The sequence below is a fragment of the Microcaecilia unicolor genome, chromosome 1, assembly GCF_901765095.1.
Source record: "Microcaecilia unicolor chromosome 1, aMicUni1.1, whole genome shotgun sequence".
In the NCBI taxonomy this organism is placed as follows: domain Eukaryota; kingdom Metazoa; phylum Chordata; class Amphibia; order Gymnophiona; family Siphonopidae; genus Microcaecilia; species Microcaecilia unicolor.
In genome coordinates this window covers 114,522,123-114,548,806 of record NC_044031.1, presented here as the reverse complement: position 1 = coordinate 114,548,806, position 26,684 = coordinate 114,522,123, and the positions used below count along the sequence as shown (strand labels likewise).

General features: G+C 43.0%; 1 protein-coding gene across 1 annotated transcript in view; it reads left to right on the top strand.

The window, feature by feature from the left end:
* The window catches only part of PLXDC2 (plexin domain containing 2), an 830,569-nt gene that overhangs the window by 529,250 nt on the left and 274,635 nt on the right, over positions 1-26,684 (top strand). The window contains exons 3-4 of the mRNA XM_030199473.1: positions 16,612-16,758; positions 26,387-26,456. Coding sequence (XP_030055333.1) covers positions 16,612-16,758; positions 26,387-26,456 — 217 coding nt within the window. The remainder of the gene's footprint in view (positions 1-16,611; positions 16,759-26,386; positions 26,457-26,684) is intronic.

Genomic DNA, 26,684 nt, shown 5'->3' with positions numbered 1-26,684 from the left:
CCCCCAAATTCTATATATCACGCCTTAATTTCCGTGTGAAAATTGAAGTGTATTATATAACAATGTGCATAACTCAATTGGCTAACTCAGTGGTTCCCAAACCTGATCCTGGAGGCACCCCAGCCAGTCATATTTTCAGGATACCCATAGGCACCCCGTATAAGAGGCTTGAGGAGGCTAAACCTCCCCAGCCCAGCTGTGACCTTTCCCGCCTGCCTTCTCCTGCAATGTGGCCCTGGTACAGCCAGGAACAAAATTGTATCTTCTGCTGCCGCTGTCCCCCCCTCCTGCTGAGCCCGCCCTCGGCTCCCCGACAGCCCTCTTTTCCTTTCCTGCCATGGCTGCCCTGCATTTAAACCTTTCATTTTAAGTGGCAGCGGCGGCTCACCTCCAGCCTTTCCCTTCCTGCTCAATGTCCTGCCTTCTTCAGATGAGGTATTTCCTGTTTCCTCGAGGGCGGGACACTGAGCGGAAAGGGAAAGGCTGGAGGTTAGCTTCCGCTGCGACTGAAAATAAAAGGTTTAAACACGGGGGGACAGGAAGGAGCGGAGAGGAGAACTGTCGGGAAGCTGAGGGCGGGCAGGTGGGGCTGGGTTGGACATGAAGGAGACTGAATAGGGGAGCTGGGGAAGTCACTGGACATGGATGGGAGGGGAGGGGGTCAAAGGAGAATCGCTGGACATGAATGGGAGGAGAGGGCAGGGGAGAAAGGAGAAATCACTAGACATGGAGGGGAGGACAGGGGCAGAAGAGAATCGCTGGACATGGATGGGAGGGGAGGATAGGGGAGAGAAAAGAAATCACTGGACATGGAGGGGAGGGCAGGGGAGAGAGGAGATTTGGTATATATGGATGGAAGAGAGGGCAGGGGAGAGAGGAGAGTTGTTGGACATAGATGGATGGAGAGGAGGGAAGACAGGAAGGAGATGCACATGGATGGAGGGGAGGGAAGAGAGGAGAAATCTGGACATGGATGGAGGGAAAACTGCTGATTTTAAGGGCTGGATCAGAACACTTTGAGGGCAGATGCTGCAACTGGTGAAGGATAGGGACAGGGCTACAGATGGTAGACAGGACGCATAAGGACACAGGAGGATGGTGGACATGGTGAGAGAAAAAATATCAAATGGAAAGAAGATATTGCATAAAACAGAAGACACTAGGACCAAAGCGAATAGAAAAACTAAATGCTCAGACAACAAAGGTAAAAAAAATATATATTTTATTCAGAATTTATTAATTGGAATATGCCAGCTTTTGAAAATGTGCACGCTAAGGTTATAGTATATTGTCAGTTACATGTGAGCATTTACTCCAGCCTTTGACATGGCGTATGTGCTTGTGATTAAAATTAGGTGCTAAAATGCTGACGTAGGCTACTGTTCTCTAGTTTCAATTACAGAATTTGTGTTCTTTCTTCTGGCACTGCACCTGGCCCAGATGGTTTTTCTTCTGAATACTATAAACTCCTGTCTACCCAACTCTGTGGTGTATTATGAGGAAGCTACCTCACATTACTATCTAAGCCACATAAATCACATGATAGGCCTGAATCCTTTCATCCTATCTCTTTGTTAAACATAGACTTGAAGATCTTGGCCCACATCCTGGTTGACTAACTGGTGGTTCACCTCCCATCCTTGGTAGGGGATCACCAGGTAGGATTTGTTGATGGGTGCCAATCTGTCTTAAATGTTCATAAAGTTCTTTTAATAATAGCCCATAGTAGGTTACACAGGAATCTTTCCTGCTGGTCAACCTGGACGCAGAAAAGGCCTTTGACCAAGTGTGATGGGACTATCAATTTCAGGTCCTCCAGTATGTTGGCTTAGGAGGGTGGTATTTTAGTGCTGTTCAGACCTTCTACAGTAATCCTCATGCAGCCCTGATCATAAATGGTATATGCATGGCCACCTTTTTTGTTCATAGGAGTACCAGACAGAGCTGCCCCCTCTCACCACTTTTGTTCTTGCTTTATCTCAAACCCCTTCTTCATTCAATTCAGTTTGATCCTGACATTACAGGTGTGACTCTTCCTTTTTTAACAATTAAAGTCCTAGCATTTGCTGATGATCTGATGCTAACACTTACTTGTCCTCAATAAACTCTTCTCCCATCTTCTTAGTCTTATTAACGAGTTTTTATTCAGGATTTTGCCTCAACCTTCAAAAATCGATGGTGCTTCTGATTCATCTGTCCATGATGGAGAACTGGGTGGTGGACTTTCCCTTGCAATGGGCCTCGGGTTCCTTAAAATACCTTGGGGTATATATTCCTAGAGACCTGACCCACCTGTATGCCCATAATATCGGCCCCATCCATATAGCCATGGCCCATGCTCTGCAGAACTGATTCTCTCTTCCGGTTTCCTTACTGAGGCGGATAGCTCTTTATAATATGATCCTTCTCCCCAAATGGACATACATCCTTCAAATTCTTCCTTTATTTTTACTTTATAAAGATGAGCAGTTTTTGCTAAGGATTTTAACGTCCTATCTTTGGCAGGGTAAATGTGCTTGTTTCCCTACAAAGACATTGATGCTTCAGTACCCCTGGGTTGGCCTTGGGCTCTTGAATGTAAAGTTTTTTTTTTCAGTGGCCCGCTGCATGCATCACTCATCATTTCACATGCACTGCTACTGAGATAGAACTGCTGCATCCTTACCATTTTGGGTATTGGCTGCATGTTCCAGGAGGAGAGGCTAGGGCTTCTGCTTCCTTTATTGAGGAATCTTGCCTTTCCAGTGGGGTACACATCACCAGCCTTTCAGTGTTGGATGGTGAGAGGGAATAAGTATCTTTATCATGTGCTTGATGATGAGGGTCACATTCGCTCCTTTGATGACCTTGGCCTTGAACATGGCTTTGGTGTCAGGGACCACATGGCTTATCTTCAGCTCCAATACTATTTATGCTCATTACCTGTTATCCACCTGATATCTACCGTATGGGAATGCTTAGACACCACGTATGGCTTGGATGCACAGCTTTCTATCTCTTTGAAATACTAGTCATCTCTACAAGCAGCTCCCAGAATACAATTGCTACTCTAGCTGCCAAGTGGACTGGGGACTTATTGGTGTCAATTACTTCCCAATAGTTACAAACTTGCTTGTTGAATGTTTACTATACTACTGGCAATGCCTCCCTGTGGGAATTCAACTATAAGTTTACTTTGAGACTCCACATATCCCTACGCTGAGCTTTCTATGCTACGTTGCAGATGGATGACGTGGCAGAGTGGAGCCCACCTTCGGCATATGCTTTGGTCTTGCCTGGTTATACAACTCTTCTGGACCCAACTCAACTCTCATGTCTCCTTGTTTTGGAAGCTTCGTTGGTCTCCTTTCTGTCGTTGATTGTTTGATGTCTATTGGCTGCGAGAATATGTTCCTCCATCAGGGATATGTGCCTTTCTGCGACATGCAGTATTGATGGCCAAGAAGGTAATCTTGCACTTATGGCTCACTACAGACACTCCCATGATATCTAATTGGAGGGCAGCCATGATTCAGCTTTGTGCTTCGGAGAGCAGGGGCATCCCAGATGTTGCTTCTTCTACAGGAGATCTTTTTCTTTGGACCTGGGCACCTTTCTGGGATACTTTGACACCTGTGTCTCACAGCCGTTTCCTGATTGCATGATACCATGTTAGTGTTGTTGTTTTGGGAGGGGGTAGGGGTTGAGTGGGGGGTGGAGGTGTCTTGGAAAAAGTCTTTTGACATTACTATTCTGTACATTTGATTCTGTGAGTTGTTTGCCTTGTTGGTCCTTTGATTTATTACATATGTTTATTCTGCTACCTTTGCATTAGAACTTCATTGGTGGCAATAAGCATGATTTTGAAAAAAAATGTAAAGAGACTATTAGCAATTGCTCATATTTTCATTACTGATCTGAAACTTTACTTTCACCTCAGTAACATAAGCAACATCATGTGCCTTTAGGATCATGAGTGTGTTGTGATGTCCAACTGATTATGACAAGTGTATTCTAAATTGCTCCGCTGGGCAACTTTCAAACCAAATACTCTAATGCTAACCTCTAAGTGTACCCTGAATAACTGATCCATAAATTATTATTCACATTCATTACAAAAAAATAAATAAATCTCTTCCCCCCATTGGATCTTCTACTTAATTCAAGTACCTCGTTTATCATTTGTGACAAATGCAGCCATTAAATAAGTAAATTACCATTACTGCTGCCAGTTAATAAGAGCTATAGGACTATTGATTCTGTTTTCTAATCTTTTTTTTAAATGATAACTAATATGCGGCTTCTATTATGCAAAATTCCCGAAATGGACATTTTTATCTGATGCTGCACAAAAGATATTTGGAATCCAAATAAATCTACAGATGATGGGGTCCTTTTAGTAAGCTGCGGTAAGCACTAATGTGTGGTTACTGCAGGTTAAAATCCACTACTGCAAAATATGCTGAGGTGTCCTGTGGTACTTTTGTGTTTGGGGCACACTACCCATGTGCTAAAAAAAAATATATAAAAAAGACACTTAAAAAATATAAGACATATGCACCCTAACCTTCAGGATAATCTATGACCTTGCCCCCCCCAAATGTATGACTGGCCTCATTAACCTTCTCCTCAGGGGCGTAGCTACGGGCAGGCCTGGTCGGGCCCACCCACCCAGTTTTAAGCGCGGTTGAATTAAAGCGCACAGAGCAAAGCCAAAGCAGCAGCCTTTCACTAATTCATTTCTACCATCGTCGTGCCACGGCTCGCTCAGCTGATCTCCCAGTCCCACCTACCTTTGGGGGTATGGCAGTGAGTCGACTGGGCACTGAATAAACATGGTCGCAGCTCTTGACTTCATGGTGACCTGCAGCGTGCGTGACGTCCTCTTCCTTCTCAGCCCCCTGCGTGTTGATGATATGTTCCATCCCGCGCAGCCTCGTTCTCACGGCTTGTCATCTTCTCAACTGGCTAAAAAATAGCTGCACACTCAGCTGCAGGCACCGGGAGTCAGGACCACGTGGCAGTGTCTGCTCCTCCTCCCTCCCCGGGTCCGGACCGCAGTGTCACTGCCAGATGGAAAGGCTGGTGCCGCCTGGGTGTGTAGCAGCAGGCGCGGCTTCTTAGCTCTCACATTGTGCCTTAGTGCAGTAGCATTCCCCAGCGTCCCAGTAGTGCCCCAGGCCCACGGTGGGCCACAACATACTCTGCCTGAGTCAGCTACAGGAGCCAGGGTGTTCTGCACCACGTGGCAGTTGCAACTTTACTGCAAGCAGCTGCCCAGCACTGCAGGTAATAAAATTTGAAATATATCATGTAGGTTTTTTTTTTTGGTACTCAAAATGCTGCCTGGTGGTGGTGGGATTCTGGGTGGGGTAAGCACTTCACTTTTTGACAAAACTAGATTCCCTATCTCTTCTACATTAGATAGAGACAAAGAAATTCTTATTTCTGGCAGTTACATTTCGGAAATTATTTGAAAGCAGTGATTTTGCCACGAAAGGACTACAGAGTGCCATGTTGTTTGTTACAGATTGCATTAATCTTATAGAGTGCCTAAAAGAAGCGTTTGTTCAGTATAGGGAGAGCACATCAAATGTCTTTGATAAAGTTCTTAAGTTGACAGAGGATCTAATGGAGAAATATGATATTGAAAAGTTGGGGATGTTTCTTCCCCTCGAAAGACAAAGCTACCTATAAAGTTTGGTGATTCATTGTGTTTTTTCCACTTTGGGTAAATCTTCTTCAGTTCAAAGCAATGAAGATTTGAGACATCTGTGGAATGAGATAATTGACTGCCAGCTAAGTGAACTGAATAATCATTTTCAAGATGATGCTTATGGAATGATGACTGCTTCTGCTGCCTGTATGCCAACATCTGAGGCCTTTGGCCGAAGAGAGAGTCTACTGCCCCCATGCACTTTATATGGCATTACCATAGAGGAAGCTGAATTAACAGTGTTTGTTCAGCATCTAAAACGCAAAGTAGCAGAAGGCATAAAATTTCCATCTTTAATCGAAGTACTAGACAACTGCAATGCGGACATTTTCCCAAATGCCAATGCCCTTTTAAGAATACTTATCACTCTGCCAATGTCAACTTGCACTGTGGATCAAAACGGCATCAAGAGCCTCAATGCTCACCAGTCGTCTCCATAATCTGTCACTGTTATCATTTGAAAGAGAACTGTGTGATTAATTGGACTATGACAGAATTATTGATATATTCAACACCAAAAGATGGCGCCTCATTCTTTATTGAGCATAGTTTCTCAACTTAATTTGCTAGATACTATTATACAGCTTTGGAATTGTACATTAGCACCAACTTCCAGTTTACTTTATCTAAAACATCACTAGTGGCTGTCCACGAGGTACTTTTATAAGCCTATATACAGAGAGGCTCTTAGCCTTTGAGAAAGCCTAGCTGACTGTAGAGGATATGCCTTTTGTCAATCCCTATTAGACATATGCTCCTTATTTAAACTGTATTTGATTTTTTTTTTTGTCTCACTACACCAAACACATATGTAAAAAATGTGTTTTGTCTCACAACACAATATGCATTCCATATTATGCACTTACTGTTTTTGTATTAAAGCACACTGCACTGTTCTTTTTTAAACAGTTACACTTCTTGAGTGCATGTAACCACACCTGTACTTTCTACATTTAATAAGTAAGAGATGGCTTTGTTCTTGTTTTTATTTTAAACTTTTTTTTTTTTTTACAAATGCCCCTGACATAGCCTTCAGGCAAAACGTGGTCATGTTGGATCATTTTCAGTAAAGTTTTTTGGTTTGTTCTTCATCTGTGATTTGTTCTGTCCTTTGACATACGTTTCTTATAAAGCAAAGTTGAAGGATTTGTGCCAAATTGTGGCAATTTTATTTTGTCAGCATCAGAATAGAAAGAAAGCATTAGAGCCAAAGGAAGGGAAAAAAAAAACTTGAAAGGTTTTCTTCCTGTTTTGCTTAATCAGGCATTTACATTTGTTATAAGCAAAGTATATGCCATTGCTGTAATTATACTGTTATGTGTGTTGACATATTTGCCATTATAGTAGACATATCTGATCAAGTTTGATATATATATAGTGCCCACCCATATTAGCTCTGGGCACAGCCAAAATGCCAGGTCTGGCTGCGCCTATGCTTCTGCTATGAAACATAAACCCAGAAATGAGAAACTACCTCACCCAACACTACCCCAATTGTAAGGGCTTGAGATGCAAATCAATCTTCAACTCAGGATTCCATTATTTCTGCACAAAGAGCTGGAAAATGCTTCCCAATGATATAAGACGAATAAACAACTATTTGATCTTCTGCAAACACCTAAAAGCCGTTTTATTCTATGAAGACATACTGTAGTGACAAAGTTACACCAGCAATGCCCAATTCATTACCTTAGTCCACTATGCATAGGTAGAGTCAAATGTTAGCCCTTATTACCAAGTTAGTGCACAAAATGTAACAATATTGTTTATTGTAAGCCACATTGGAACAATGCTGTATTGGAAAATGTGGACTATAAATGCGGAAAAAAGTAATAAAAATAGGTGATAGAAAAATGCACAAGAAAATTCACAGAAAAAATGAAGATGGGTATTAAAATTGGAGATAGATCCATTTTTGGATTTTAAAAGCACTGATGTGGCCAGCAGAAGATGCCAAGTGCATGTGCAGCCTGGATGCAGTCTGACAAATTATACTGATATAATGATATGGATAAGATATTTCTGTGAAGTTATATGTATATTCAGCAATATTTATACATTTATTGCTGCTATTGGTTGCGGAGCTCTGACCTGGCGGGAAGGTCTGGGGGGTTACCCAGAGATAACTTTGTAAAACAATATTAGAGTTTATAGAAATTTGAAATTATAAGCAGCTCACTATAACAATTCAGTGATAAATGTAATGTAGATGGTACTACGGGTTCTTAAAGTTATGGTTTCATGTAAAGTGAAATGTTATGGTACAAAGAATGAACATAGAAATGCAAAGGGGATTGTGAGTTGGGATGTTCTTGAAATGTCTGAGAGGGTTTTCGGTAGTTGGGATGGTATATAAAAAAAAATGCTATAACATACATTTTTTGCTGTTGCTGTTTTTGCCAGCCCGAATGTAACCCAGTGGGTTAAAAGTTTTGAAAAAAAAAGGTACCTTGTTGGGTCTTCCAGTTGGGTTTTCCTGCTGGTGTGGTCAAGGTGGCAGTGTTACTGGAGCTTCCGTGAATCCAGAAATGATTGCACATGTGGGCGTTTTGGCTCTGGTGTGTTTTGGGAGAGAGAGAGGGGACAGCTGAGAGTGCCATCCCCGGAGCCTGCAGGGGATGGAGTACGTGTTGGGAGTTTGATGAGCAGGCTGTGTTTGGGCTTAATCGAGGCCTCTTCCGGGGAATCGGGCCTGACAGTACTAGCCCAATTTGAACAGCTGGGCCAGTTCTGTTGGTAGAGAGCACTCAGAGGTTTGGGGCACAATGCAGTGGCGTAGCCAAGGGTGGGCTTGGGTGGGCCCAGGCCCACCCACTTTGGGCTCAGGCCCACCCAGTAGCAGCACACCTATGATGTGGCTGACAGAGATCCCCAAGCCCCACCAGCCGAAAATTCCCAACAACTGTACCTCCTGCATACCTTGTAAATAGCAGATCTTTGTCTGCAGCAAGCAGCGACTGATACATACTGCTCGCATTGGCCCCACAGCCTTCCCTCTGACGTATTCCCACCTATGCGGAAACAGGAAGTTGCATCAGAGGGAAAGCTGTGGGGTCAACATGAGCAGAGTGTATTAGTTGCTGCTTGCTGCCGGTGAAAATCTGCTATTTATGCGAGGGAGGGGGGATGTTTGAGAGACCATATGGCATGCAGGTGAGAGAGGGAGAGACCAAATCACTTGTGGGGCAAGGCGGAGTTCTTCTGCCCACCCATCTTGGGCCCAGGCCCACCCAAAATTGGGTGTCTGGCTACGCCCCTGGCACAATGAGGAGACCTCCGGAGAGCCTCTCAGAGGTATTCTGTCGGGGCTGTGCGTGCTCAGGACAGCTGTACATGCGTGCTCACAAGGAGGAGTGTGAAGTGAGTGCCGGCTAGTGAGGAGAGCCATGCAGGAATCGCGTGCTGGTTGAGTTAATAAGATTTTTGTAAAGATAAAAATAAAGAACAGTGTGTGTAAAATGGGAAAATTGAGAATGCCTGTTAACTTATTCAAATTGATATTCACATTGGTAAAGGTTTTGTTGTGAGGCAAGGATGAGCTGCTGATATATGCTACTGTCAGTGTCTAGTGATGCTGTTAGTGCGCAGCTCATATGGGTGTTCTAAGTTCTAAAACTGTCCGTGGTGGCAGTTGGGAGGGAGAATTGATGAAGGACAGATGTGTGTGACTGTAGGCTGTCACTTTGTATAGAAAAATATGTATTTTGTTGTTAGAACCTAAGGAAAGGTTTGAGAGTGATTGAGTGGATGAAAGTTTAGTTAAATACTGAGCCCCATGGGACTTTGGGGCTCAAGACTGAATGAATGTGAGAGTAAGAAAAGGATTCTCATTTAGATTATTGAAGACTAGTAAAAAAGGCCCGTTTCTGACACAAACGGGCGCTAGCAAGGTTTTCCTCGGAGTGTGTATGTTTGAGAGAGTGTATGTGAGAGTGACTGTGTGTGAGAGAGAGAGTGAATGTGCGAGTGTGTGTGTGTGTGAGAGAGAGAGTGAGTCTGGGTGCGAGTGTGTCTGTGAGAGAGAGAGTGTATGTGTGAGAATGAGAGTATGTGTGCGTATGTGAGACACAGTGTGAGAGAGAGAGAGTGTGTTTCACACAGATACAGTGTGTGCGAGAGAGAGAGAGTGTGTGTGTAAGACATAGACTCTCTGTGAGACTGAGTGTATGAGACCAAGAGAGTGTGTGAGTGACTGTGTGACACATAGAGAGTGAATGTGATACAGTGTGAGACATAGAGTGTGTGAGAGACAGTGTGTGAGAGAGAGAAAGTGTCTGTGTGACAGAGATACCTCCCCCCCTCTCTAGTGTCAGCCCCCCCCCTCTCTCTCTGGTGTCTGAGCGTTACTGTGCAGGACGCTGAGCTCTGGCTGTGCTTCAAGGAACTGACCAATCCTATTTAATAGAATGCACCTCCAACATTCTGAAGCCGAGAAACCTCATGTGGTTGGTCACTTCTGCTTGTGATGAACCCGAAAGTACGTGATGTCAATTCAGGAGATGGATACAGAGAGCAGGAATGCCTCAGCCATGCAGTCAGCTTCAGAATGTTGGAGGTGTGTTTTATTATATAGGATCTGAAGTGTTAAATATATGAAATAAAACTTGTGTTTGAACTGAAACTGTGTTCAGGTCTTGGCTGATGTGGATGTAGTTCTCTGTCCATTGTCTGAGACATAATAATTGTCACATCAGAGTCTAGTGTGAAGTTGACAGAGAGGTACAGAAGTGTGTAGATATGTAAAGAACACTTAACCTCTGTCTCATATTGCAGTGCTATGCTCTGATATTTTGAGGAAAAGTGCTTGATGCAGAGTACTTTATCTGCTAAATAGTTATAGCTGTGGTATGCAGTGTTTTAAGCTGCTTTGTATGCCTGTGTGAGTGATTGCAAAGTTCTTTGAGGGCTAGCTTAGGGCAAACAAATTAGTTATTCTTTTCTGGGTAGCTAGTGAAAAAAGATACTCAAAATCTAGTTTGATTTAGCTTTCTGTAATAAATTTAAAAAAAAAAACAATTGGTTAGGGATTAGGCTTCATTTTCTTAGTTTGTACAGTCAGAGAAGTAGGTATTCATGTACCAATCTCCTGGCAGCTTCTGAAAGAGAGATTGGTACCCACTGAAAGCAAGAAGAAGAGTAATTCTAGAGAGCATGAAGTCCAGCTAATTCCCATAGCTGAAGGCTACAGAATAAAGAGAAAGAGAACTGTGAAATAGTACAGAGGATAGAAATAAAGGGAAAACAAGTATATATACTTAACTGCATTGGTATTCAGCATAAGGATCGTACCTGAAAAACATAAAGTTAACCACAAAGTATCAAATTCAAGGGTCAATTAGTAAAATTAGCTAGCAGTCTGACTTAGCCCCCTGTTTAATAAGCCGCGCTAGTGGCTGCAGAGCGCTAATGCTGACACAGCCTATTCACAGCCCAATCACGTGGGGCTAATGTGAAACTGTTACTAAAAAGAGATAACTTTCTGATATTGTTCTTGAAATGTTGAAATAGTTTTAAAATGTCCTTGATTGATATGTTGGTTTGTTTCTGGGAGCTCTGTAAAATGAAAATGGGTAAATGCCATTACAAATGTGTATAGATGTTTAAAAATGAAACTTAATTTTATTGCTAAACTCCTGGGTTGGCGTAGAATTTATTTGGGGAAACTCCGTGACAACTATGTAACATCATTGCCATACCTTGTTCCACCACCAGGGGGCAAACAATATGAAGACAATTTAATAACTGGTTGTCTAGGTAGGATGTCCAAGTAGGTGCCTATTTTGGGACCTATTTAGAAGTTGGTGTAAATTTACACATGTGAAGTATGCAAGTAGGCATGCGAATTCATCTGTGTTTTGCTCAGATTTCTTCCCTGAACATGCCCACACTCAAGTCACACAAAAATAGGCACTAGCATTCTCTGTGCCTCCCAGGGTGATATTATAAAAGCCCCTTTTCTCAAGTAGAAAAGGAGGTATTTGCAAAAAAAAAAAAAAAAGTTTCTAAATTTGCCCCATGGAAGTAATTTTTTTAACTAGTTTTGCACTTAAAATACTGTTTTAAGCACATAAGAAAACTAAACTTCACTATTTTATACAAAAGATATCATTGTTCGTTTAGGGCCCTGTTTACTAAGGAGCGTTAGTGTTTTTAGCGCACCTACTCTTAGTGCGCGCACTAACCATGTAGGCGTCTATATGGATATTGTAGGCACATACATGGTTAACGTGTGTACATGGTTAATGTGCATTAAAATGTTAACGCGTCTATAGCGCTGCTTAGTAAACAGGGCCCTTAACCTGTAAACAATTTATTCTGAACTCCTGTAAGCCATATTGAACCTACCAAAAGGCAGGAAAATGTGGGATACAAATGCAGAAATAAAATTTTTAAAAAATAAAAAGGCTTTAATAAAATTACCTCCTGCTTAAAAGTACAGGCACATACTTGTAAGCAACTTTAGAGTATCCATGATTAGGAGAGGAGTTTGGGCACAGGTAGAGTCACAATTTATGCACGTATTTTATGATGTTAATGCCTTCAATCTGGGTGCTATTTCTACAGGAGTTGTGATAGTATTTTATAAAGACACATAGAGCAGCATTTTAGAAAGGATGTTCAGATTAGTATGTCGTCAGTGGTTCTAATATTTTAGAATAGGATCTGCCATATTACAGCCTGTTCTAAAATTAATGAAAACTGGACTTCTATTTGCTGGTTATATCCAGCACGACTAGCTATTTTATAAACTCAAATGTCCAAACTATGCACAGGGCAAAACAAGGGACATGGATGTCATTATAATACCTAGGAATGCCCATGTTATAAAAGTCTGTGTTTGCAAGAGGAAAACTGCCTTTAAAGGTAGACAAGGGAAGGTGGCCTGAGGCAGAGAGAGGAAGGGTGTTGCGAGCTCTTCTTTTTTCCCTGCACATGCAACGCCGCCAGGTCAATCACCTGCCACTGTCATGCCCCTTTTCCCATCCCCAGTATCTGCGAGAGTCAGATTTTTCTCCCATCTTCAATCCTGTATGAGCCTCTAGTCCCCTTCTCCCAACTCAACTCCTATCCCCACCACTGCCTGCTTCATCCCTGCTCTCCCATCTCCCACATCTGCCAGAATCAGCCCCCTTCTACCATCCCTCTTCTCCTAGCTTAAGGATCAGACCCTTTCTCCCAAAATCAGCCCCCTTCTCCCAGCCCCAATATCAGTCTCCTTCTCTACTACTACTAATAATTTCTATAGTGCTACTATACATATGCAGCACTGTACACATCATATACAGGTACTTTCTCTGTCCCTAGGGGCTCACAATGTAAGTTTTTTTTTTGTACCTGGGACAATGGAGAGTTAAGTGACTTGCCCAAGGTCACAAGGAGCTGCAGTGGGAATCGAACCCAGGTTGTCAGGATCAAAGCCCGCTGCACTAACCACTCATCCTTAACATCTGTGAGTCAGTCCCCTTCTCCCATCTCTGTCATCAGATCCTCTGTCACTCTATCATCTGCCAGCATCAGCCTCCTTGTGACTCTACTTCCCCTCCCCAATCCAGCATCTCCCCTGTCTCGTCCCTCTTCCCTATGCCCCCCCTCAAAAAGAATGGATTGACATCTTTCCTCTCTTTCCAACTCCTCCCTACATGGTCCATCCTCTCCACCTCCCTCTCTCCTCCCCATCCAACCTCTCTCCTTCCGTCTCCCTATTATGCCATTCCTTGTGTCCAGCATGTCCCTTCTTTCCTCTTCCAGCCCATCTAGCCTCTTCCCTTCTTGCCATTCATTCCCCCTCCCTCCCATGGTCTGCCCCATCCAGCATGTCCCTTCTTTCCTCTTCCAGCCCATCTAGCCTCTTCCCTTCTTGCCATTCATTCCCCCTCCCTCCCGTGGTCTGCCCCATCCAGCATGGCTTTTTTTGTATTCTTGCCGCAACAGCATCAGCAAAGTAAAAAGAAGCTACCACTGAGCCTCACACTCATGTGCACATCGAATCCCTTCTGGTCCTGCCCACACACAACAGGAACTGTGAATAAGAGGGGACGAGACCCAGCAGATACTCAATGTGTACATGAGTTCGAGGTTCCACTGTAGTTTCTTTTTACTCTCCTGATGCTGACATGGTAAGAAACAAAAGTGGCCTAGTGGTTAGCGTGGCCTGGTGGTTAGCATGGTGGACTTTGGTCCTGGGGAACTGGGTTTGATTCCCACTGCAGGCACAGGCAGCTCCTTGTGACTCTGGGCAAGTCACTTAACCCTCCATTGTCCCAGGTACAAATAAGTGCCTATATATAATATGTAAGCAGCATTGAACCTGCTATGAGTGGGAAAGCGCGGGGTACAAATGTAACAAAATAAAAACCATATTTACAAGGGTTGAGGGGATGGGGCAGACCACAGGAGGGAGAAGGCAAGACCAGGAAAGGCTAGATGGCAAGGGGCTGGAAGAGGAAATATACCTAGAATTTTGTGCTCTGCTGTTATGTCTGTGCTCTCCTTGCCCTCTGGTGGCCAGAACCGGTGGCTGCTGTGGACCGTCACCCGTTCCAGATTTCAGCCCAGTCCGGTCCGGATCTTCCAGGCTGCCAGGTTTGCTTGTGCTGTTTGGGCCTGCACAGCACCCGTAGCTGCCTGGTGATTGCAGCAGCTGAGTTCCAACTGCTTCTGTGCTTATCAGCCATCTTGGAACATTTCTGCTTTGCCTTTGCATTGCGTCTAAGGCCCTGGTATGTTGGGGTGCTGGTGCACTTCTGCTGTTTCCAGTTCTAGTTTTTGCCTACCTTGATTCTTGTCTGTTCTTGCTAGTCTGTGGATAGTTAGATTAGATTGTTGTTTGTTTGCTTGTCTCTGAGTGGTAGTTTGGTGTTTAGTCCTTGTCTGTTTGTATCCTGCTGGCTGCTCTGCAGCTTTTAGTTCTGTGTCTTGTTAGTCAGTGTTTTGTTCCCTGTTTTAGTGGCTGCTTGCAGCTTCCAGTTTCTGTCCCCTAGCTTGTCCTGTCCCGGCCTTGTGTTGTATCGTCTAGCCCAGTTTTCTGCCTTGCTGCCCATGTTCCCTCCTTTCCCCTCTGACACTCTGTCCCTGTGCTGCCTAGCTGTTATCCAGCTCCTGCCCTGCCCTGCAAAGTCCTGTCGGCCACCTGAAGCTGGGAGCTTAACTCCTGGTGGAAAGTGGCCAGGTACAGGTGAAGCCTAACTGTTGTCAGAGTTCTGCCTTGCCCCTGGTGTGTGGGGTGGTTTTGCCTGCCACTGCCGCTCCTCGGCAGTGGCCCAAGGGCTCACAACCCAGTTCGAGATTTGAAATCGTGACATCTGCCCATTAGCAAGAAACTCAGCAAGAGACTTGGCAAATCTGCTATGACGAAGGGAAGAAATACAGTGGCAACAAGGAGGGGAAAGTGGCACATAGGCACCGTTTTTGTTTAAAATGCATTTTGGGGGAGCGGTTGCTCTCCTTGTGCCCCCTCCTTAGCTACAACTTTGATAGCTTGCAGGTGGTATATAAGACACTAATTAAAATAAAAAGTTTTAGTCCAATGAACGTCCATAGTTCCTGAATCTGTCGCAGAGCTGGTATCCCTTGCTACTTTCACATTCAGGGGAGGGGGGAGAGAGACAGAAACCTATAGGGGATTAAGAGGGTAATTTTCATTAATCCCTTCAGTGGAGCGCTGCTCAATCAGAGCACTTTTCTGTAGCCTGGATGTGCTGGATACCAAGTCTAAATATGAACATCCATCTTTTTCGACATAGACATCATTTCCTCTTCTGAAATCAGAGTTGGATGTCCATATTTTGTCCCCTTCCTAGACTCGCCCAAAACACACCCAGACCACACCCCCTTACTATGCAATATGGATGTCTAAATGCCAGTTTCCAGACGTCAAACACAAATGGTACGTCTAAAATAAGGGCCATAGTCGCTTATTTTCTTTATAAAAGAACAAAAATAGGTGACTTTGCAGTCTCCAAACATAGGTTCACTTTTATAAAATTACCCTTTATATCTTATAGGGCAGATTCTAGAAAGAATGTATAAATTGGAAATGTGATGTCCAGGTCAGGATGTGTCAATTTCTACTAGTATTTCGGAAAAGGATCTGCCAACTTAGAGCCTTTTCTAAAATACATGCATGAATGGACAATGTATGAGCAGAATACATGCAGTGGCCATACCCTTTTTGCAGTTGTCAACATCACATATCAATGGGTTCAATGTAGCAACATACACGCATGTATGTTGGGTTTTCAAAACATACATGGGTTTTCAAAACATACATGTCTATATTTCATCAAGCTATCACAGAGCCCGATATCATTTACCAGTATCATTTTTGTCAGAGGACAGAAAACACTGGAAGATTAAGGGGATGTGATCATACTTAAACCCTCCTGTTGACTGCTGTATAACATAAGCACCATTATATAACCCAGATGTCCCCGAGAACAGGTATAACTCACAACTTTGATCTTAGGGGATATAAATTTGCATTCTTCTGTCCCACCCTAGTCCTATGCAAAACACATCCAGACCATGCCCCCTTTCAGTATGCAAGTATTCACAATTTGAATGTGCCCTCGCTTTCTAAAATCGGGAATTAGACTTGTATGTGATATATGCAGTACATCTTTTATGCACATTCAAATTACAAATAGGGCTTCTATAATAACCACCTAAGTGGATATTGCCAGGTTGAAAATTTACCGTTATGTATTGACATTTTCAATGTTCTGCTTGGTTCATTTTGAAGGCTGCAGCAGAAATGTTCAAATGTATTGAACTATTTCAGCAGAAAATAATTAGAAGTGTTCTGAAGTATATTGATATTGAAACTTGCATTTTGCATGTCAAGGTCATATTTTAGAAATGGTTGCTGAATATTTCATTCTAAATGTTGATAAATTTGAATTTTTTTCCCCTTCCAGGAGGACATGGATCACAATTACTATACTTCTAGAGCATATGGCCCTACTGATTCTACCAGCAAGGATTTGTGGGTGAACATAGACCAAATGGAAAAGGATAAAGTGAAAATCCATGGAATTCTATCCAATACTCATCGGCAAGCTGCTGTAAGCAATCCATTACAAATTTATACTCAACAGCTATTGTCATACTGCTTCTTGTTAGACCTATGGCTCACCACTGCCCTTTACAAATACCTTTAAATGGCAAAATTCACTTTGAATGTTATCTCCCTGATTCTATAATGGTCGCTGGAAATTGCATGTGCAAATATAGGTGTGGTCCCAATTTGTTTGTGCAATTTAATAGGATAATGAGCCAATTAGTGCCAATAATTGGCTTTTTAACAAGCAATTATTTGCACAAATTAGATTTAATTAGGTGTTACTTGTGTACAGTTAGGCATTGGATTTGTGCCTAAAATTTACACATGGCCCGAAAAAGGAAGCATGGTCATGGGCCTTTTGGGGCAAAGTGGGGGGTGTGGTTAGGAGTTATGCACATAATTACCAAATAAGGGTGCTTCGCGTGTAAATTTAGGTGTAGGCATTTGCATCATATTTTCGTTGGTACAAATGGAGGTTCCTACATTTACGTGCGATCATAACGCTTAAGCGTTATTCTATAAAATGTGCCGAATATTAGGTGCAGCTTATAGAATAACACTTAATCGGGTTTTTTTTCTACTTTTTGTTTAGGTGCCACATACAGAATCTAATCCTATATGTAGATAATACTTTATCATTAGGATTCTGCTACGACCTAACCAATTATATCTATGCAGATGATGTCTAGAGTATCCACTTCACCAATTCCCTAAACCCCAGTCTCACCAGTTCAAATATGGCCCTTGATTCTATTGCTGCCTAGTTCACCTCACAGGGCATGAAACTCAAGCCTGCAAAATGTATAGCAATGCCAAATACCCAGCCTCAGATTCACAAATAGTTTTTTCCTTTATCTAACTCTATAAAAATTCTGGGTTGCAAATTTTTTTTTAATTGAGAATTTTTTATTTGACTTCTTTTCTGACTTTTTATTCTCAGATTTCATCAGTCCTTAAATCATCATATCTGGCTCTTCATCAACCACAATCAGTAAAGCCTTTTTCAATTAAAAACATCTGAAAATCTAATATTTGCTTTTAATTTAAGCTGTTTGAACTATTGAAGTTCTCAATATTATGGTCTCAACCATTCTAGTATTCAAAAGTTGCAATTAGTCCAAAATGCTGAAAACCCACCTTTTCACTGCTGCTTTTAGCTCCTAGCCATTACTCAATTGCCCTCCCCTTGTCCCTTCCTTCTTTCTCACCCATCACTTCCCTCACCTGTAACTGTCTTGTCTGTCTGTCTTATTTAGATTGTAAGCTCTTTTGAGTAGGGACTGTCTCTTTGTATCAGGTGTTCAGCACTGCGTGCGTCTGGTAGCGCTATACAAATGCTAATATTAATAAGGCTAATAATAATAATAATAAATTCTACTGCTCACTAAGGGGTCCTTTTACTAAGCCGCAGCAAAAAGTGGCCTGCGGCAGTGCGAGTGCATCTTTTGGGCATTTGCTGGGCCAGTTTTTACCGCATCCTGGAAAAAGGGCTTTTTTTTAAGGGGCCAGAAAATGGACGTGTGGCAAAATAATAACCAATGTGCATCCATTTTCGGCCTGAGAACTTACTGCTACCCATTGACCTAGTGGTAAGGTCTCACACGCTACCCGGGCGGTAAGCATGCAGCGCACGCCACTGCTGTTTACCACTGGGTAAGCGCCACATGGTAGAACATAGGAAATATTTTCAATTGCGTGTTTTTGGCGCAAGCCAAATTCAGAATTACCACCCCTGGCATGCAGTAGCTGGGTGGTAATGCCGATTTGGCACATGCTGGATGCACGTAGGCCCTTATGCGCCTTTGTAAAAGGGCCCCTGTATGATAGGACACCCATTATATTCATATTGATGTCTTATCATTTAGCGAGTGCTAAATCTGTTAGCACACGTTAGTAAAAGGACCTCTTACTAACACTAACAGCTTTGACCACATTACCCTTACTTTAAGGATGTTCCATTGGCTTCCAGTTTCATTTTGGATCTGTTACAAAGTTTTGTTTATGTTACTTAAAACCATCTCTATAGGTGTTTTTGACCATCTAGCTGTTTTATTTATTTATTTATGTTGATTTATATACCGTATCTTATTGCAACTGCAAAACAGAATGGTTTACATATTTATAAAAACAACTAACGTATACAAATAAACAAACAAAGAAATTCCATTCATGACAGGAAAGCACAGCAAATCAGAATGAACTACATAATAAAACCAATACAAATTAAAAATCTAATATACAGTTAAGCTACCCTTTTTTTTTGACCGCATCTCTTATGCTAAATTCTGTTCTACATAGCTTGTAAAAAAGAAGGTTTTCAAAAGTTTTCGGAAATGGATGTAGGATTTCTCTAATCTGATCTCCTTTGGAAGGCCATTCCAAAGGGTAGGGGACAAATAGAAAAAAGCCAATCTCCGTGTAGATTCCCATCTAGCCTTAGCAAGAGGGGGAATAACTAACCTATTATCTGTTAGCGATCTAAGAGTTCGCATAGCGGTGTAAGTAACTAGGGTTTAATGTGTAAAAGGCCTTGTGAGTCAGATCAAGAGCTTTAAAATTAACTCTTGCTTCGACTAGGTGCCAATGCAGACGATGCAGTAAAGGTGTTACTCTGTCATCCCTCCGGGCCCTGCAGATCATACGCGCTGCTGTGTTTTGAATTCTTTGTAATCGCTTTAAGTTGGCTTGAGTAATCTCGGCATATACAATATTACAGTAATCTAAACGTGAAGTAATATATGCAGATGTCAGTGTTTTGAGAGAGTCCTTACTTACTGAATTTCTAACTGACCAAAGCCGCCTCAGATGGAAGGAAGATTTTTCCCTATCTTACTCATTTTCCCACCCAGACATGATACTTTTAATCAATTATCCATTCCTCCCCCTTCTACACAAAAAATACTGCTGTCTCTTGTTTTGGGCCTAAAAAAGTTGGAATGACCTCCTTTATCCACTATATTCAGAGATAAATTAGGTATGCTTAGAGGGGCATTTTCGAAAGAAACGTCTAAGTCAGAATTTGAAGGTTTTACAAAGATGGCCAAATTCCGAGGCATTTTCGAAAAAGATGGACGTCGATATTTTGTGTTCGAAAATACCATGGACATCCTGCGATTTGGACGTTTTGCAATTTGGGCATCTTTGATTTTCGGCCATTTTTCAAACAAAGACGTCCAAGTCTAAAATGTCCGAAGTCAAGCCATTTGGACGTAGGAGGAGCCAGCATTATTAGTAGACTGGTCCCCCTGACATGCCAGGACTGCAGTCGGGCACCCTAGAGGGCACTGCATTGAACTTCATAAAATGTTCCCAGGTACACAGCTCCCTTACCTTGTATGCTAAGCCCCCCCCCCCCCCCCCCCCCGCAGCAAAAAAAAATCAACTACCCCCAATTATACACCACAACCATAGCCCTTACCAGTGAAAGGGGCACCTGTATGTAGGTACAGTGGGTTTCTGGTGGGTTTTGGAGGTCTCACAGTTTTCTGCACAATTGTAACAGGAAGGGGGGGATGGGCCTGGGTCCACCTGTCTGAAGTCCACTAAACTACTCCAGGGACCTGCATGCTGCTGTCATGGACTGAATATGACATCTGAGGCTGGCATAGTGGCTGGCAAGTAATGTTCTTCACCACACTTTTGGGGGGTGGGAGTGGGTTAGAGACCACTGGGGGAGTAAGGGGAGGTCATCCCTGATTCCCTCCAGTGGTCATCTGGTCATATGGGGCAGCTTTTTGTGCCTTATTCGTAACAGATAGCAATTCTTTATTGCAAGACCCGACATGGGCGGTGTTTTGGCATCTGTGCCTGAGTCAGGGGTCTGCAATGTATATTTAATGAAATGCTATCCAAGAAAAGTCCAAATGATCGCTATTAAAAGCCCAAAACTGCAACTTTGCAATCTACATCTTAAAACCAAAGGCATCGCTGCTGCCGCTGAATACCAGACCAATTGATTTTGAGACGCGGATTGCAAAGTTGCAGTTTGGGGCTTTTCAAAAATCCATTATGTCTCATTCTAATCTGAGTTACAAAGGTAATGATTTCCATAACGAATCTGACAGTTGCCTACAGTAGTATGTCATTGAGGGCCCCTTTTAATAAGCCATGATAGGCTCTACATGTGCCCAACAGGCGCCAAAATGAACTTAGTGCCCAACTACCAATGCGCCTCTTGCAGTAATTTCATTTTTGGTGCATGTCCGCTACACGCATCTGGAAAATATTTTTTATTTTCAGACAAATGTAGCGGACGTGGGCCAAGTGGCATCTGATGCGTGTAGGTCCTTACTTCGCAGATGCCTTACCACTAGGTCTATGGCTGGCGGTAAGGTCAGACACCCAAAATGGACGCACGGCAATTTTGATTTTGCTGCACGTCCATTTTCAGGGGAAAAAGGCATTTTTGATTTGTGCACTGAAAAATAGTTCTGTGCACGCCCAAAACCTGCAGCTACACTATCGCAAGCCACTTTTTACCGCGGCTTAGTAAAAGGAGCCCTGAAATTCTTGCTCTGGCCTCGTTGAGTGGCATTTATCTGGGTAGGAGCCATTCTTACCTGGATAAGTGTCACTGAATGTCAGGGCCAAAATTGTAAAATTATTCATTCCATCTCATTTATAAGCTGCTATTGCCTTTTGTGTGATAAGCTCCAGAACCAACCTAAAAAAGGACAGGATGACAAGACTTATCAATGAGGAATTTAGGATTAAGACGAGACAGGAAGAAGGCAGCAAGCCTAAAGGGATTAGATTCATATCCTGTATATGTGTCACTCTGAGAAAAGCTAATTCATTGCATTGTGAATGAAAGCTCAAACAAGACAGAGTAGATAACCCTTTCCCTTGAAGAATGGATACTTTAACTGCAGAGTCATCACAAAATCTTCATGTAATGTAAGGAAAACCTTAATGTGCAAAAGAATAAGAAATATAAACTGACCTGGAATAATTGGTATGAATTATATTCTCCAGCTGGAAAGGATGTTACTACTGAAAACAATCTTCACCTTGCAGGGAAAATGAGATTTTGTTGGTGGTGGTGGTGGTGTGGCGGATAAGGCAGCTTGTTACAACAAATAGATTTGAACCAAAAGGAAATTTAATTGTATGTGATAATAGAAACCAGACACCAAGTACATAACCTGCATACACAGATAAATGAGAGTATCTACATATAAGTATCCTAGGATTACCCTGGGTTTTTTTTTTTTGTTGTTGTTGGTTTTTTTTGTCAAGAAAGATTTATTGAAAACACAATCAACTAGAGCTTCTAGGGTAACTAATGGATGAAAGTGATATTCTGGGGTTGATTAGTATTACCAATGCAATGTCTTCTATTCCTTTTTCTATTCCACTTTTTCTTTTTATGATTTATTTCTTAGGTCCCTCTGTATTATGAGCTAATTATATAATTTGCTTAATGTTTATCTTGTATGCAAAGTTGACTATTAATTAATGTTGATAATAAATAAAAAAGAAAACATAATCAACTTTAGCAAATTATCTACATATTTCTGAATGCTTCTAATTATTCCTAAGATATCAACACATTTCTACATGAGCTGCTGTAACTGTATTATGGCTATTATGAGTGCAGTAGTCACAGAAAGCTATAGGTGCAGAATGTGTCAGGTAAACAAACTGAAAAAAAAAAGCTTTTCTGATGCCCTGTGAAAGAGCAAACTACACAACAACCACTCTGAGGAGGGCATTTTTAGGGGTGAAATGACTTGACAAACATATATAGAGAGAGTTGCCACCAGAGAGTTGCAACCAAACCTCGACCTGGGAGGGCACTTGAGCCCAAAGTGTTGTTGGGGAGGCATATTTTGCCCCTCCTCCCCGCCGCTCTTGACCCCCCCCCCCCATAACCCCACATACCTGGGCTGGCGGGGGTCCCCAAGCCCCACCAGTGGAAGCTTTCTTGCAGCAATATTTGCCACCACGCAGCCTGCCGAGCTTTCCTGCCCTGGCGTGCATGCTCATTTTTAGTGGAATTGGGCATGCACAAAGCTCTCACATGTTCAGTTTCACTAAAAATGAGCATGCGCATTGGGGGGGGGGGGGGAAGCAGGGCAGACAGCATGGAGGGAATTATCGCTGCAGGAAAGCGTCTGCTGGCGGGGCTTGGGGACCCCTGCTAGCCAAACCAACAGACCTTGGGGGGCCATGAAACCAACTTGGAGGGGCCCAGGCTATTCCACTGGCTGCCACTCTGAACTCTCTACTATTTGGGCTTGGCCAAGACAGCCCAGGAGGAAGTACCTTCTTACTTGCATAGGCTACGCTATGAAGAATTAGAGACAATTCTAGCTTTACTTGTATAAATGTAGCTGACAACGTTTGAAAACAAAGAATAGGGTGCCTCTTAGGATATTGAAAACGCAAAAAAATAAACCCAAAGGGATGCTTAAGGGAGTGAAGAATCTCTTGGGGTTAGGGAATGTGACTAGAAAGGAGGGGGTGGGTGCTGATCAATTTGCAGATTTTCATGTTGATAAAGTAGCTTTTTGGAAACAGGATTTGGGCACAGGACTTTCTGAGGAGATGATTTTGAATACTGTGTTTTCTGTACCTAAGGGGCAGAGGGGCCATTTTGTTAAGCAGTGTTATTGAATTGGCTTAGCTCACCCTAATAGGAAGTGCTAAGGGCTTGTGCATTGCTTTGCAGGGCCGGTTTAGACATGCTGAGGCCCAGTACAGAAATTAAGGAGGGGGCCCCTTCTCCCAGTCTCCCCACCCACCATTACTACACATATAAAACAACTTTACATGACTTCTTCACACACGAAACACACAGACACACCTTCACCAAATACAGGACAAGGGATCAGAAATTAGAAACCAGCATTTGTGATACATATATCCCAAAGTTAACATATTCCAGTTAATAAATTCAAAATAAAACACTTTTTTCTACCTTTGTTGTCTGGACATTTTATTTTTCTGTCATGTTGGTCCCAGTTTCTCTGTCTGTCTTCTGCTAATTCTCTTTCTAGTGGCTTTTGTCCATTTGTCTTTTCTTCTGTCTCTAGTCTTGTTCTATTCCTTCACTACACCTGTCTCTGACATATTGATCCTTCCTTTCTAGGTATTTTTCCTTTCTGCCTCTCTATCCACTCAAATTTCATCTTATTTCTCACCCTTCTCCTTCTTTTGACTTTTCAGCTACCTATTAACTTTCCATATTATTCTCTTATTCCCTAGCTGTCTCATTTCTCATCTCACTCCTTCCCCAGCTTGCTGTTACCTTCCATCTTCCATCTACCCTCCATTACTACATTTCTACCTCTGTAGTCACTATCCACCTTTCTCCCTCTCTCTGATTATCTTGCCACCCCTTCTTGACCTCTCCCACATAGTTCCAGCATTTCCACTATTTCACTTCCCTCTCCCTCCCTCCATTCTTGTAGCTCAGTATCTCCTCTCCCTGTCCCTTTTCTTCCACACCCTCATCATCTTCCAATCCCATCTCTCTTCCCATCTGCTACCTCCCCCCTCTTTCCTGCTATTGTTTCCCCACCCTAACCCGCATCACATCACATGAGCCAGCATCTCTCCCTCCCATTCTCCCTTTGTCCAGCACCTGCCTCTCCCTCCCTTGCTTACCTGGGTCCAACATCTTTCTCCATCTTTCCAGCTGCCCTCACACCTAGTATTTCTCCCTCCCTCCCTCCCCATCACTCCTGGGTCCAAAATTTCCCCCTCTCTCTTCTTCCCTCCACCCCATTCTCTCTCTCTCTCTCTCTTTATATATATATATATATATATATATATATATATATATATATATATATATATATACTGTATATATATATATATATATATATATATATATATATATATATATATATATATATATATATATATATATATATATATACCCTCTGTTCCTGGGCCCTTCATTTCTTCTTCCATATCCTCCCCTGACTCCCAATATGGCAGGCATGTCCCCCCATCCCAATCCCCTATTGCAGATTGCAGAAGCCACCAGATCCAGGGGGCTTCTGCAATCTGCCACCTCCTCCCATTCTCGCTACCCATATGTGAGGTCTCCCTTCTTTCCCCTAACCTTCCCAGTCTTCCTAACATTGCATTTTATTGATGGGGGGGGGGGGGGGGGGTTGGTAGCATGGCAGCGATTCTTATACAATGCCTGCATCTGTCCTGGCACTGTTTCTCTGCCATGATGCGTTCATCCCAGGCTGATACAGGAAGTTCCATCAGAAGGGGGAGGAACACAGCAGAGAAACAGCACCAGGCAGTGTATAACAATTGCTGCCGTGCTACTGACCCCCTCCCCCCCCCCCCATCAACAAAATGTGATGTTAGGAAGACAGGGAAGGTGAGGAGAATGGAGGGAGACCTCAGATGGGGGTGGTGAGAACGGGAATAGGTGGCAAACTGTGGGGGCCCCATGGAGTTGTGGGGCCCAGGACAGATAACCTGTTTGCCCCCCCTCCCCCAATGCAGGCCTGGAGCTTTGTGCTAAAGCCATCAGAATCTGTGTCTTGTCTGTGTGCCCAGCTCTGTCTTCCTGAGTCACATGCATCATCCACCCTAGGGTTCTGATCACTTTGGCTGTAATTTGTATAGTTTCCCACTGTGGTGACTTCCTATGTGAATCTTCTTCCATAATGCACAGGAGCACCTTGCCAGCAATAGGTTCCTAGCACCGCTGCTCCAGCTTATATCCTTCTAATGCTACAATGCCTTTATTAGACCAATGTCCCAGGTTGCACAGCTGTATTTAGTCATGAGCTCCATTTCTTGCAGCCTGAACTCCCCTACTAATACCTGGAAGTTAATCATTCACTGGCTGATATTCACACAGGTGCCTGGTTATCTTGCACATAAAGTTAGGACACCTATTTTACTGTCCTAACTTTATGCAGTTACTTAGCCAATTAGTGAACTGAAAATCACTGCCAATCAGCTAAGTTTCTACTCCACCCTAACTCTGACCCCAGACCGCCCACAAACTAGCTGTTTTCAGCATGAACGGTTAGAGGGGTCAGAGTTAGGGTGCTGTTGAATATCCTTGGATAGCCCCACACAACTTAATGAGCCTCTCCTGTAAGGCCACCAAGAGGGAGGCCAGGGAGGGAAAGATTCCCTGGGCCCGGCCTCCAAGGGGGGGGGGGCCCAGTGCCAGCAAGGTTTCCAGGGAGCAGAAGCTTCTTCCTGCCTGCCTAATTCCAGATCTGTCTCTCTCCAGCTCCTGTGTGCCATGACCCAGAAGATTGTAACATGATAACCCAGGTCCTGGCACACAGGAGCAAGAGCTGACAGACCAAAGGAGGAGCAGACACAGGAAGGTAAGGGGTGCAGCAGGGTTGGGGGCCCAGGGACCCGAGTGTGGGGGATGGCACGGTGCAACAGTGGCCCGTGGGGGGGGGGGGGCAGTCTTGCCTCAGGCCTAGCTGTGTCTCTTTGTAGGCCTGCTCTCCTGGCTGTTTAAATCATATTGAATATTGATCCCTCAATATCTAGAATTCAGAGTGCCAAAAATGATTTAATATTACATAGCAATCTGACTTGAAATATATAAATCTCATTTTAAAAACCACATTTTGTTTGTTTGCTCTTTTTCCTGTATTGATTTTCTTTTCTGATGTTCCTTGCAGAGAGTGAACTTGTCCTTTGACTTTCCATTTTATGGCCATTTTCTACGAGAAATTACTGTGGCAACAGGGGGTAAGTGGCTTTCTACAGGCTCACTTGCACTGTTTTGAGAGGATTTTCATGTAGGTATTAAATACTATAAGATGAGAATGTAAGAAAATAAAGAGCATGATAAATTAGGTTCCTAGATGAAAAATGATGGAAAAAAATGCTTGTTCATAACCAATGCTTAATTTGGGGGGAAATGGCCTGAAACACAGTTCTACCTCTTCAGTGCAGACTCCAGAGTATCTGGGATGT